The sequence below is a fragment of the Lissotriton vulgaris genome, chromosome 7 (genome assembly GCF_964263255.1).
Source record: "Lissotriton vulgaris chromosome 7, aLisVul1.2, whole genome shotgun sequence".
Lineage (NCBI taxonomy): Eukaryota > Metazoa > Chordata > Amphibia > Caudata > Salamandridae > Lissotriton > Lissotriton vulgaris.
In genome coordinates this window covers 1,304,470,863-1,304,485,419 of record NC_141695.1, presented here as the reverse complement: position 1 = coordinate 1,304,485,419, position 14,557 = coordinate 1,304,470,863, and the positions used below count along the sequence as shown (strand labels likewise).

The 14,557-nt window shown below is 43.3% G+C and overlaps 1 protein-coding gene across 1 annotated transcript in view; it reads left to right on the top strand.

Annotated features, from left to right (window-relative positions):
* LOC147703550 (extracellular calcium-sensing receptor-like) overlaps positions 1–12,825 on the top strand; it is a 454,642-nt gene extending 441,817 nt beyond the window's left edge. Inside the window, exon 6 of the mRNA XM_086929513.1 lies at positions 11,906–12,825. Within this exon, the coding sequence (XP_086785639.1) occupies positions 11,906–12,825 (920 nt within the window). The remainder of the gene's footprint in view (positions 1–11,905) is intronic.
* Positions 12,826–14,557: the final 1,732 nt, after the last annotated feature.

The window sequence follows — 14,557 nt, the reverse complement described above, 5'->3', positions numbered from 1 at the left end:
TACGCAGTTAAAATCGCCTATCCATACAATAAAAAGGGGGAAAACCTTATTACTCACATTAACAATCTCGTCCTGTAATTTCTAAATGACCGTGGTGGAGTTTGCATCAAATATATTATAATACCAGTTTATTAAGAGCAGCGGTACTGGGAATAGAGCCTTAATCATAAGAATTTGATACCAAGGGGAGTCAGTCAATAAGGTAATCTTTATAAGATTATACTTTACCGGCATGGCTGTTATAAGACCACCCTTAGCTCTTCCTGATGGTACGGGCTCAGCATAAACGTTAAACATTGGAAAGCCATCAAGGTTAGAATCCATTCTATACCAAGATTCCTGGAGGCAAAGTATATCGAAGGACTGAACAAATTTTAACCATGTCGAGTCCTCCAACCTCCGAGACAAACCAGCTATATTCCAGGAAATTAGACGAAAAATGTTTCCCTCAGCTCCACTAATTCCATCACCTAAGGAGATTGTCACTTTTGGCGTGGGCATACTGCTCTCAACCTGTATTGTTCCTATAGTATTAGTCACCACCTCAGAGGGTCGCTGTAATGGATTTATTGGATGCTCTCTACTAAGCTGATTTAAACGAGTATTAACATATCTGTCAGCCAACGATACCGATGGCAAATGTTCTACTTGGCCATTCCCTCCACCATGGGCCACTGTATGAATTGTTAGGATTTCATGAGAATAAGTTATTGTATTGCTGGCCCACTTGACATGAAGGACTATATCTTCAGCATCACTGCTCTTTATTGGGGCAGAAGTCCTAACCTTAACCTTATCCATATTAACTCCGGCCCCCTTATTTGAAATACAACCATTCCAGAGTCAATCCACACCCTCCATGCCCTTAAGGGGATCGAACCTGTTTCTTAAGGGTAAATGATGGGGAAACGTATCCAATCTATTATTAATGAAGTGTCTGCCTTCAGCAAAGTTCTGTGACAGGGATAGCAATCTAAAATTCACGTGGAGGAAAAAGTATTGGAGGCCTATCGATTGAATATCTCCTAACCGACCAAAACTTCCTACGTATATGGTCTACAACCCATGGATCTCTGAAGTTAACAATTATGCAATCGCCCTCAAGGTCTTTTGTGCTCTGGCCTATCCAATCCACCCGCCTCGCACCTAAAATCTCTGTATTAGATCCCGGGGGGTTTTGCCTATTCCTATTAAGCCAAAAGATGACTTTATTCCTAAGTTCTCTATCTGATTCGCGGGATTCAGGGCTTAGTTTTGGCACCCCTGTTAAAATAATAGTAAAGGGAGTTAATTCAATAGGGAGATTCACCGAGAGAGGCTTCTTTTCTGTTGATTGTTTACCAAAGAGTACACTATTTGAAGTTAAAGCCTTAGTGGGGGGAGTCAGCCTTTGCACAGTAGGACATGAAGTTTTCTTAATTGCAGCACTCTTATCCCCCGAGACTGGTTGCACATGCTGACCATCAACAGTTTTATTAGCCAGTGAGTGTGTTACTTTAGTGGGTTTGGCCCTAGCTGCTGTAGCCTAAACCTAAACAACAATAAGAATGCCAGTACTGATCCATTATTTAAGTTACTTTAACCATAGGTGCATAGACCACAAGACAATACACCCAAAAGCTCATTAGTAGCTTTTATTTCAAATGTTTTTTCAATAATCGACTCCTACAGGGAACACATAACTACATGTGATGAACAACCATGAAATATGAATATATTTAGACACAAAGACTGGTGATAAATCCAATTACATTCACATAAATTCCAAGACACAATCAATCTAACATAACACACTCTCTCAATGACACACCAAACACACTCACCCTACTCGGTGCAAAACAACAAGGGGGACAAGTATACCACCTAAGAAACACCTTAGATTCCAAACAAAACTGTGGTTAACTTTCCAAAAAGATTTTTCCCATATGTACACCCTATACAATATTTACACTGCTATACAACCAGTGAAATATTTACAATAATTGGGCATAACACAAACAAGCATAATTTACAGAACCACTGTTTGGCAAAATCTGTAGTCTACGCGTTTCAAATCCCTTTATTCTTGGGATTCTCCTCAGGAACAAAAACTGTAAAGTAAAACAAAAAAATGGTATTACAAATGCCTATTTAGAGACCAAAAAACGCTCACATCTCGCCTGGTGCTTCAATGTCTGCTTACCTATTCAGGAAAATGCCACAAGGTCTAGTTTCAAAGTCTCTGTGGAACAACCAGGAGGAGAAAAAGAAAGAGAAAACGGAGGAAGGGGGAAGAAGAGGGGAAGAAGAGGGGAAAGAAAAAGGAAAAGCCAAAGTTCAACAAGCCGTAAATGGAACAGTCAACCCCTTTACCGGTTTTCCAAGTCCTGTAAACACTTACTTAGTAGTTGCCACCTTAAAGGATTCTTGAGTTGTTGGACTTAATGTTCTAATGTGCGGTGATGACAGTATCCTGTTCATAAACAGAAAAAAAGCGTAGGCTTGACTCCCTTCATGACTTATACAAATGAATGCAAACAACCCCTTATTCTAGAGCTCTCCAATTGCTCTAAAAACATTACATACCTTCACGCGCTAACCGGTGCATTGAGGAGACGCAAGCGCCCTCATTGTTGTTTCTGGACACAGCACCGGGCTAAACGGACCACACCTACCGGGCAGATAAAACGACTTCGCGCCTCCCGCTTCGCGGGAGACGCAGCACCCTCATTGTTGTTTCTGGACACAGCACCGGGCTAAACGGACCTGAGGAGTTCCTTGACAGACGGAGCAACGGGCGGACATCAGCGCGTGGGACTCGTTGTCCCGAAAGACAGCAGCGCGCACAGCCCTGCCCCCATTCTACCGGATATCTTCAGCCTGCTACTTCCGCCCCGCGTGACGCGCACGGGCAGTGCCGGGCTGAGCCCGGGCAAAGGGCGGGCCGTTTGTGGCCGTCCAAGGACGGAAGAGGCCGGGCCGGGCCATCCCTCCGATATCTATCATGGGGAAGAGAAAGCAGCTCTGTCGTGGCGATCATGAAGGTAAACATGCCAAAATACCCAGAAAATCGGAGTCAAATATTTCGTATTTAACTTCTGCTGTGGGGGTATTGACTAAGGAAATTGCCAGTGCAGAAAAGGAACTGGGGTTGGCTTCAGCTTCTATCGACCTGGCGCCAGACAATGCTCCTACTTGAACTCATTATCGTTATAACAAATCCCTCTCTCACAGCCAATGCATTGGATGTTCCCCATAGTTTGCCTCTCCCTACCACCAATCTTAAGGCCCAAACCCCCGCGATCCCTCAAACCAAGTCTACTCGAAAGAGAAGGTCAACCACAAAACTGTCCAGGAGGAAACATCCCCCGGGGGTGGCTACCCAGCAGGATGGTAGCCTAAGGGACCTTGTCACTAATTTTATAGAGGCCTTATTTACCACTAGACTGGAGCCCGCCTTGGTGGCCATTGCAAAAGACATTGTGGACACACTGAATGAATGTGTAGCGGGGATATTGGGCAAATGTGAGAAAATTGATGCTTTTCTAATACAACAGGCTGATCGTAAGGCGAATATGGCCATCATCCAGAACCCAATCGCTATTGACCCCTGTGATAATACTCGAACGAAGGTCAGGGAAGTCTTATGGGGTAAAAGCCCAGATAGTGTGTGAGCTTTGTCTACTGGAGGGTCATCAAGGGAGGGGAGCGGGAGCCCTAACTCCAGAGCCAGTAATAGGAGAGATAACAACAGAGATGGTTTAAGGCAGGGCCGCCATAGGGACTGTCATCTTCAGCTACCCCCTGTGGCCGCCCCGTTGGTGGCCGTATTTACAGGGGTTCTCTCTGGTATGATGGGCCACAATGAAACAACACATGATGTTATGATACTGGCTAGACAATGGTGTTCTCAGTTCTGTAGTGGAGGCACAGACATCACAAGTAGTGTGATTATGGCAAGAAGGGTTAGTTGGATTGGGTGGCGCCCAAAATGCATTCCAGGGGACTGTGTGGTGGTCAATTTCAATGATCAGGCTAGCGCCCAAAGACTGTTCTGGGATGCCTCCGACCTGACAAATAAGGGCATTAGAACCCTCCCTCTTGGGTTCTTCTATCCCCCAACCAGGTCCCCAGGACCACTTTACCGTCCACTGGCGCAATATCAGAAGTGGCCCACAAGCATCATACTGTACAGAGACCTACACAGGAGCACTCTGGGAGGGTGGTTGGGGGATCCGCGAGTATATCTTCTAATGCACACCAGAGCGGTCCCTCCTTAGTACAGATAAATCTCTCTAATCGTTTCGCTCCGTTGTCCCCAATGGAGTCGAACGACTGACTACCTTCCTGTTTGGCAGAGACGAGGATTGAGATAGGCGATCAGAGGCATGTTTGTACATTTCTGACCTGGAATGTGGCGGGAATTAGATCAAAAATAAAGGATCCTATATGACTGGAGTTTATTAGGCATTACATGATCATTGCCCTCCAAGAAACCTGGGATATCTCGCCCAGTGTTTCACTGGATGGCTATGTTAGTTTTGTTATCCCCGCTGTTCAGGGGCCAGCAGGAAGACCTAAAGGGGGGCTACTTCTACTTATTCCCTAAATCTTGCAGAGACTTTTAGACTTTCCAAATTATCGAATGGACTGTTTCTGTGCAGCATAAATTCTTGATAATTAAATGTTATAACTCGAGGGAGGGCTCTCTACAAAATGAGCACCTCATTAATTTAGAGCATTTTTTTTCAGCATACATACAGGAACAATCCCCTACCCCAGAGTTGGTACTCTTGGGTGATTTTAATATACACCCCTGTCCCTGGGAGTGCTACAATGATGTTCATGGCGGGCTACCACCCGAGGGGGTACCCCATTTCGAGCACAGTAAGGAGGGAGAGGCCCTTGAAGCCCTTCTCGCCAATTTGAATGTATTTGAACCAGGGGTTGGCAATGGAGAGGCAAGAGTCCCCACATTTATAGGGCGAGGAGCATACTCGGTTATTGACTACATCTTTTTATCTGCTGGTCCTTTGGACAAAATCTCAGCCTACGGTGCAGTGATCTCAACTTTCAGCGACCATAATCCGGTCATGCTGACAGTTGACCTCGGCATTGGTAGGCTCGGGAAGGAGTTAGGGGGTGGGGCTCCAAAGGATTTGCCATCCACCGACCAGGGGAGAAACATAAAATGGAACATGGTTGTCCCAGAGACCTTCTTTGAGGAGTTGGCGAGTAAAATCGAGACCAATCTGGCGGTTTGCTTGGATGACACCGCTCCAGGAGCAGACGTTGTCGCGGCTTATGTAGAGCTGTGCAAGCAGATCGCCAGGGATCTAGAGGGTGGTAAAAGCAGACATATTAGAAGGGCCCACAAATGGTTCGACAAAAACTGCTCTAGGACCCATGGCGCTCTCCTTGAGGCATTAAAACAGAGACCGAGGAATAGGGCACTAGTTGCACAACTTTGCAAGGAGTACAAAACTGCCATTGCAACGCGTAAACGTCAAATCAAGGAGGAAGCCTGGGAAAATTTGCAATCCATTGATGTGTTGAAGGACAGCAGAAAGTTTTGGGCTATCATTAACCAGCCTTTCTTTTCGGACCAGGACAACTTGGACACGGATTGTGTTATCCCTGATGATAGTTGGCTTTTACATTTTAAGGGCATCTATGAAACCGATCAGGGGGGTCTCTAATTGGACGGAGATGCTCCTTTTGAGAATGACATACCAGTTAGGTTTCACCTGGCGGAGGTAGAAAGGGCGATAAGAGAGACTACCAAACACAAGGCTCCTGGCCCAGATGGGGTACCTGCAGATTTGTACATCCTGTATCCACAATTTTGGGCTAAAATCCTGACTAATGTGTTCAATGTCTACCGCTGGTTTTCCACCATCCTGGACCTCATCTGTCATAGTACCTATCTTTAAGAAGGGGTGTAGAGGCGACCCGGCCTGTTATAGGCCAATTTCATTGCTTGACTCTGCCGTTAAGATTATGGGCAGAGTCATACTTAAGAGAGTGGGGGAATGGCTGGCAGGAGAGGGGGTCCTCTCTAACCTTCAGTACGGATTCAGAGAACACCGGGGCATCATGGACCAATGCTTAAATTTGCACCTCCTCATAAGTAAATATACAGTTGCAAAGGCCTGAATGAAGCTTTGGTTAACTTTCTGGGCTTGCTTCATCAGGACCTGTCGGCTTCTGTCAGGGTTACGAGGGAAGGACGGTGCTCTGGTAAATTTAGTTCTAGAAGGGGAGTTAGACAAGGGTGTATATTGGCCCCCCTTCTTTTTACTATCAATATTAATGCCCTTGAAAAATCCCTGGGTATGGCTACACTGGACACACCACGTATAGGCGGATCGGGTATCCCGGTTCTCCTATACACGGATGATGCCGTCCTACTGGCATGCACGGGCCTGGGCCTACAGAGGCTGCTGGACCATTTCGGTAGTTTCATGGAGGCCCTGGATTTAAAAGTTAACACTATTAAATCCCATGCAATGGTGGCCGGAGCGTAGAATAAGAGCTTGAAGGTGAAAAGCTTTAGGTGCAACGGAACGGTCCTGATGAGGGTACCTTCCTTCCCCTACTTGGGAGTTCTTTTCGATGTGAAGGGTAACTGGGGCCCGCAAATGAAGTTAAGGAGTAACGTAGTTGCAAGATCTACTACAGCGCTCCTGAACTTTTCTAAGAGACTGGGAGCAAGACCCATGGAGCCTATACTGAAGATCTATAAATAAAAGTGCCTAGCGATAGCATCCTATGGAGCGCCAATCTGGGGTTATGCAGCTACGACCAACATACAAATCGTAGAAAACAGGTGTTTTAGATCTCTCCTATCACTCCCGCAAACATCCACCACATTTTCAATACACTCCGAACTGGGCCAGGGTTATATCTAGGACCAATTAAAGTTGGCACCGCTGATCTGTTGGGCTAAAACTGGGCTGAACGAGGAGCTCACCCTTAACCACCTAACTCTGAAGGATTGTGTTGCCCTGGAGAATGCGGAGAGGGTCCCATGGCTGTCGTATTTTAGAGCGGCATGCGTCAGGCTGGGGAGACCCGATCTGTTTTCTTTGCCGCAGGGCATCAACTAAGAGGACATAGGGTGGATTAAACATAGCTTTCTCAGGTTGTTGGAGGCAGAGAGGGAGGAAGAGGAACTCAGAAAACCACTAGTTAGAAGGGTTTATGGTTTATTAATTTGTCCATCTATTGAACCATATTTGTTGTATGTCACCAAACCCTTTCATCGCTTTCTGCTGGTAGATTTCGATTTAACCTTATCCATCTCACGCTGGGTATATTCCCTAAGTGGGTGAAACCGGAAGATGCCCCACCATGTTCCTGTGACAATTTTTCCATCCAGGACACTCTCCATTTGGTAATGTTCTGTGATCACTACTTGGAGGTGCGCAAACAATTTTTAAAACCTATTCTACGTGAACTTGAATTCATACAAGTAAGGCCCGCCCTTATGCACCTACAAATGCTTATCTCCATTCAGGTCACGTACAGTGTAGCTAGCTTCTTGGTGGCCGCAGCTCGGATTAATAACAGAAGACCCCTGTACTTGTTTTTACCTCTGATGGACTAGCAGGATTTTTGGCTACAAATGTTTACATTGTATGATGCACTTTATACTGTCCGAATGCCATTTTACAAGGGACCATTTTTAAACTTTTCTTAAACTTTTTATATTTTTAAATTTGTATATTGTACATGACATTTTTTTAAACAAAATCATCTTTGTGCATATATATGAATTTTAAGAACTGAATCTGTACCGTCATTTCATATTTTTATTGTCTGGAGGATTGTTTTTCTTATACTGCTTTCTTTTATGATTTCTATCAATCGAAATAAAGAATTATTGGCTGACTGACTGACTGTACAAAAAGGGGTGGTGATGGACGGAGCATCTGAATCAATCAAACACTCACACCCACTCAAAAGATCTGGGTTTAATCCATCACCGTTCTTTAGCCCACTCTGCCACCCCAGTTCAGACATGGCTATATGCAAATCAGTCTGACCCTGTGCCTCATGGGAATAGTCCAGCCCGAACTGCCAAGCCATGTCTTCCCTGGACCTGAAACAAAGCTTCCAAGGACCGGTTTCTGGCATTCCAGCCGTCTTCAGCCCAGCTTGCTTGAATCCAGTGGCAAAGTGAGCAAGGGACTGACGTCTGAGCATACCCTGCCACACTTATGGCGGCCAAAAGCGGTACAAAAGGGGGTGGTGATGGACGGAGCATCTGAATCAATCAAACACTCACACCCACTCAAAAGATCTGGGTTTAATCCATCACCGTTCTTTAGCCCACTCTGCCACCCCAGTTCAGACATGGCTATATGCAAATCAGTCTGACCCTGTGCCTCATGGGAACAGTCCAGCCCGAACTGCCAAGCCATGTCTTCCCTGGACCGGAAACAAGCTTCCGAGGACCGGTTTCTGGCATTCCAGCCGTCTTCAGCCCAGCTTGCTTGAATCCAGTGGCAAAGTGAGCAAGGGACTCACGTCTGAGCATACCCTGCCACACTTATGGTGGTCAAAAGCGGTACAAAAGGGGGTGGTGATGGCCGGGCTGAAGACGGCTGGAATGCCAGAAACCGGTCCTCGGAAGCTTGTTTCCATTCCAGGGAAGGCATGGCTTGGCAGTCCGGGCTGGACTGTTCCCATGAGGCACAGGGTCAGACTGATTTGCATATAGCCTTTTCTGAACTGGGGTGGCAGAGTGGGCTAACAAATGGTGATGGATTAAACCCAGATTTTTTGACTGGGTGTGAGTGTTTGATTGGTTCCGATGCTCTGTCCATTACCACCCCCTTTTGTACCGCTGACTGACTGACTGGCATTGACCAATCCTGCTTGTATTAATCCAGTGGAGTTCTGTTCTGTAGATAAAACATATATGTAAATTTCAGCAGCCGATCAAAAAGCCTTGTCGTTTTGTTCTCCATGTGGATATGTTTGTAAGTTCAGCTTACCCACCATAGCATAAAGAGTTCCCTTTCGAGTGTGGTTCACAAACGCAATAGTATTAAGACGCGAACCTTTGCCAAACACGTTAATCTGTGTCATTGCGTCTCCAGAGTCTGGGAATTGTAGTTTCTCCGCCTCCAGTGCGCATGCGCGTTGGAGCTGAAACTAGCAGAATTCCGTATTATTGAATAGTTTCTTGTTACCCAAGAACACACACACGAAATGATGGAAACTGAATAAAGAATGAATATACAAATGCATTAATCAAAGATTTTTTACATTAAAAAGTTTCTGAATATTACAGGCCTTAAAATGTAAACACCTATTACCGGAATCCATGATAATATATCCTTAGTAGTAGTTTATATTCGGATGGAGATTCCCATTCATTCTACATCCGAACAGTGAAAAAAGTGAATAAAACTACTGTTCTGCCAAGTAAAACCTCAGGGAGTATAGCATGAATAGACTGGTCCCATCACATCGAATTTGACGTTAATGCTTCAAATCTTTGGTCCCTAGGGCAAAAAGCGGTAAGTGTACTTGAACTTTCACTACATGGAAGTCCCTGGCAAGGGACGGATAACAAAAGGGGGTACTAATTCACACAACAAAGCCCCATGATGGACTCCATGGGTTTTAACACCTAATCAAGTTGCCATTGTTATCTTCCCGGAACTCCACTCTGAGATCCAAATCATAACTTATATATCTCAGATAACTCATTGAGACCAGACACAGCCGTGTCAAATTTCACGATAAGAAAGGCTTTTCTTTGAGACAATTTAAGTTCCAAACCACCCCCTCGAGGGTCGCGCTCCACTTTGGAAATTTCGGTCCATCTCAAATCTCTTTCAGTATGAGACTTTTTCTTCTAATGATTCGAAAGGGGAGCTGTCTTTATTTTACAGTTTTTGGTCCTGAGGAGAATCCCAAGAATAAAGGGATTTGAAATGCGTAGACCACAGATTTTGCCAAATAGTGGTTTTGTAAATTAGGCTTGTTTGTGTTTTGCCCAATTATTGTAAATATTTCATTGGTTGTATCGCAGTGTAAATATTGTATATGGTGTACATATAAGAAAAATCTTTTTGGAAAGTTAACCACAGTTTTGGTTGGCATCTAAGTTGTTTCTTAGGTGGCATACTTGTCCCCCCTTGTTGTTTTACACCGAGTAGGTTGAGTGTGTTTGGTGTGTCTTTGAGAGAGTGTGTTATGTTAGATTGAATGTGTCTTGGAATGTATGTGAATGTAATTGGATTTATCAACAGTATTTGTGTCTAAATGTATTCATATTTCATTGTTGTTCATCACATGTAGTTATGTGTTCCCTGTAGGAGTCATTTATTGAAAAAACATTTGAAATAAAAGCTACTAATGAGCTTTCGGGTGTATTGTCTTGTGGTCTATGCACCTATGGTTAGATTAACTTAAATAATGGATCAGTACTGGCATTCGTCTTGTTGTTTATTGTAAAGGGCTCAGCCTTACTGATTTAGAGCCATACCCTTTATTGTTATCAAGGGAACCTAGGCAGGGAAGGCATGTCTGCTCCCATTCTGCAGGAGTTTTAAAATGTTCCCACTAGGAGTCGGTGCAGACAGCTGTTTCTTTGCCTGCAGTCTTGTTGGCAAAGAAACACATATTACTCCCATCTAGATGGAAGCAAAGAAAAACAGCTGCTCCTGCTAGTTGGGAGCAATGCCAGATTGTAGATTTAAATTTATTCGATAATGTTACTTACATTGAGTCTGCCCCAAAGCTAAGAGGGTAAATTACATGTTTCCCCATTATCATGCTGAAAGTTCAGATGTAATGAAGAAAAAGTTGACTTCTTTCATACGGTCTGAACTGTCTGCAAATAAGCAATTTCTGGAGCACGGTTCCCACTGTGCTGATGGAAAGCTTGTTGGGTCATTGTTCCAGAAAGCCAACACTGTGACCAGTGAATTCATGGAGCTGGCGTTTATACTGGCTAAGTGCAAATTATACATGAACTGGTAGATTTTTGGGGACTCTAATCTCTGGATAGAAGAACCTGATACTTTGGCTGAATACGAAATCACAATGCTCAAGGGGAAGACAAAAATATGTTTGTGTCAGCACAGTGTGGTAAAGGCATGGAAGTGGTAATGTTATTTTATCAGGATGTTGATCACAATGGTCGAGTAGTGGAGTGCCAATCAGAGAATGATTAAATGGAACAAATGATGGGTGTTCTTGACCACCTTTATAGTTTGAGCTGGAAATAGAATGCCTTGTCTCTGTGCCCTCCCCCTCTAATGGTTCCTCAAAATATGCACATGAAAATAGCGAACACATGTATTTGGTTCAAGAGACACGATCATCATAAACGGACATGCCACTAAGGTAACAATGCTATGGTGATGAATGGCTGCTTTAATAACCATTGGTATAAATATGGTATTGAATAAAATACTTCTTGGGCTGACTATTGAATATATTGTACACTTGAAGTACTACATTCAGTATAACACCAGTACTCTTGTCCAACTAATATGGTTGCTTTGTTATTTGTTAAAGAATTCCTGCGAAATATTGGTTGCTTGATGAATGTGCTGGTCAGGAGCTACTAATTTCAGAATGCCTCATAGAAGGCAGGATGGCCAGACTTTATTTACGATGAAACTGAAAATTGACTCACCAACTGCAAAAGAATGGGAGGGTTGAAATGCTTCAGTGTTGCAGCAATATTCCCTCAATACACAATATTTCTTCCTCTAAGTTCACTAAGAGCAGATAAATATTTTTGGTGAAATATGTATATGTGTATATGTTATTTTTAATTAAAAACCTAGAGGTGGCCTATGCAATGAATACATTTTGCCTGTCATTATGATCTACAAAATATAGTTCTCTTTTTCATTTATTGATCTTTTTGTGATCTAAGTTTTCTGTGTTTTTCTAGATTCTACCGATTGCATGAAGTGCCCTGATGATCACTGGACCAGTGACTTAAGAGACAAATGTATAGCAAAATCAATTGACTTTCTGTCCTTCGAGGAGCCTCTGGGTTCAATATTAGTGTTTATATCCATTTTCTTCTTCCTAAATTGTTCTTGCGTCTTTGGGGTCTTTTTTTGGTACCAGGACACTCCAGTGGTGAAAGCTAACAATCGCGGGATCAGTTACCTGCTGCTTGTATCTCTCATGCTTTGTTTCCTCTGTGCCTTGATTTTCATTGGCCGTCCCACGAAATGGACCTGCATGCTGCAACAAATCCTCTTTGGAGTCATCTTCTCCCTGTGTATTTCTTGTGTGCTTGCTAAAACCATCACAGTTGTCATTATCTTCAGAGCCACAATGCCCAATAGCAATCTCAAGAAGTTCTTAGGTCCAAAAGTAGCCTACAACCTTGTTTTGTTCTGCACTTTTATTCAAGTGACCATTGGGGTTGCTTGGCTTGCAACATCCCCCTCATTCCCAGAATACAGCACTAGCCCTGCCATTAAAGAGATAATCCTTGGATGCAACGAGGGTTCTAACATCTGGTTCTACAGCATGCTGGCCTTCATGGGACTCTTGGCCAGTGTTAGCTTCATTGTTTCCTTCCTAGCCAGGAACTTACCTGACAGCTTCAATGAGACCAAGTTCATCACTTTCAGCATGCTCGTGTTTGTCAGTGTCTGGTTAGCTTTCATTCCTGCGTATCTGAGCACAAAAGGAAAGTATTTGGTTGCTGTTGACATTTTTGCTATTTTGTCCTCAAGTGCTGGTCTCCTCTTTTGTATATTTGCCCCCAAAGTATTTATAATATTTTGGAGGCCAGAGAGAAACTCGCGAGAATATTTAACTTCACGAACAAAGGTAACTTCGAAAATGAACTAAAAAGTTTGCAATTGTACATGTGCACCTGTTTTTTTTTCTATGATGTGGAGTATTTAAAACACGTAGTAAATATGTAATATGTATGGTGTGACATCACTACTGCACATCATTATTTTGAATTCATGGGAGCTATGTAGAATTGAACACTTCCATAGTTTGGCGTGTACTAAGTAATATTGCATGTTGGACATTCCTGCTACATAATTACAGTAGATATAGTGAAAAGAAAACTGATGTTGGACTAACACTGATGATGGATGGTTTTGCAGAGAAGGCAGATTTTCGTCTTCCTCGTTAGAATCTGTTACAACGAATAATGCGTATTAATTGCAAAGAAGCATTGGCAAACAAATGACTGACTTAAAATACTTGCATCTAAACGTTTTAACAATTAATATAACTTCTATACAAAAGGAACCCAGTGACTAAAATGACTATATAGAAGCATCAATGGCCCCAAAGGTGAAAAACTGCAATACACAGTACAAGTAAAACCAATACAGAAGTTGGTCATCTCAGACCAAACAAGAGAGCTGCACCAAGGTGTGAGAGTCTACAAATCGGATGTCAATGCTATGTCCCACTCAACACATTGATACTCAAGCGAGGGTAATCAAGACAGCATCATCGGCTTGGGCACATTTGAGCATGCTGTTAGCATTTAGAAGAACATTTAGATGGAACTAAAAATCAACTCTTGTATTCATGTGTTTATTGATGTGGGCAGGTTGCTTAACATGTTCCATAGAATAGTACCTTCTTGGGAAATCACACATAGTTAACAACAGTTGTATAATAAAGATTCTCGCCTTTTTAAGTTTGGTGTGGAAATCATTCAAAAGATCAGTGCCTTTGTTTTACAAAGTTCATTGTAGATCAACTAGCATTTTTTACTGGTGCAGAACACATCAATCAGCTCCTTCCTGGAGTACATGAGACCATTAACAAATCAATTTAGGCAGAGGACAATATACTTCTTTTTGGTTCTAAGCACTGAGTTGGCTGTGGAATTAACTCTGATTTAGAGTTTGATTGAGAGGGTGCACCATTGCAACAGCAATGGAGTCCAAATCTTTCTGCCATATTGAAGAATGTCCACCTTATTTACAGGCGGGCAGACCTTAAGTATGTCAGTGATGTGGACCACTGTGTCTCCATTGCTGACATACTCTACCGATGACCTGAAGGTGTAAGGGTCATTGGAGGTTTAGAGACTCGATCAACTACCCAATTTACAGTGGGCAGTGAATGGCCAATCTTTACTGCCTCCTACATTCAGGTTGACCCTGGAAATTGCAAAATGAGCCCCACCTCATGGAAGGCAACTCCCATGAAGTGGAGGGTCATTCGCTTTTGTATTTTATTCAACTAAATACTGTGATGGCAGTTTCGCCCATTAATAGAAGATGTCTGATGGGCCAGAGGGTGCTCAATATGGTGGGTATAAAGTACTCCACCATACCAATGGAATAACCTCATCACCAGTATCTAAATCAGGCCCTAAATCCTTCAGTCAGTATGAAATTTACAGCTTTAACTCACAAATTTCAAGCAGTTGTTTGCCCGTCTGGCAAGGATCACTGTGAAGAGATTGGTGAAAGGGCATGTGTTTTTATGCCCAGTCAGAAACCTTTTTTATTTATAATGAATTGACTTCAAAAGCTGGTATTTGCACAGGAAAAACAAGAAAACAATGTCCCTGATGCTTGGGGGATTATCTCCCTGCATTTGA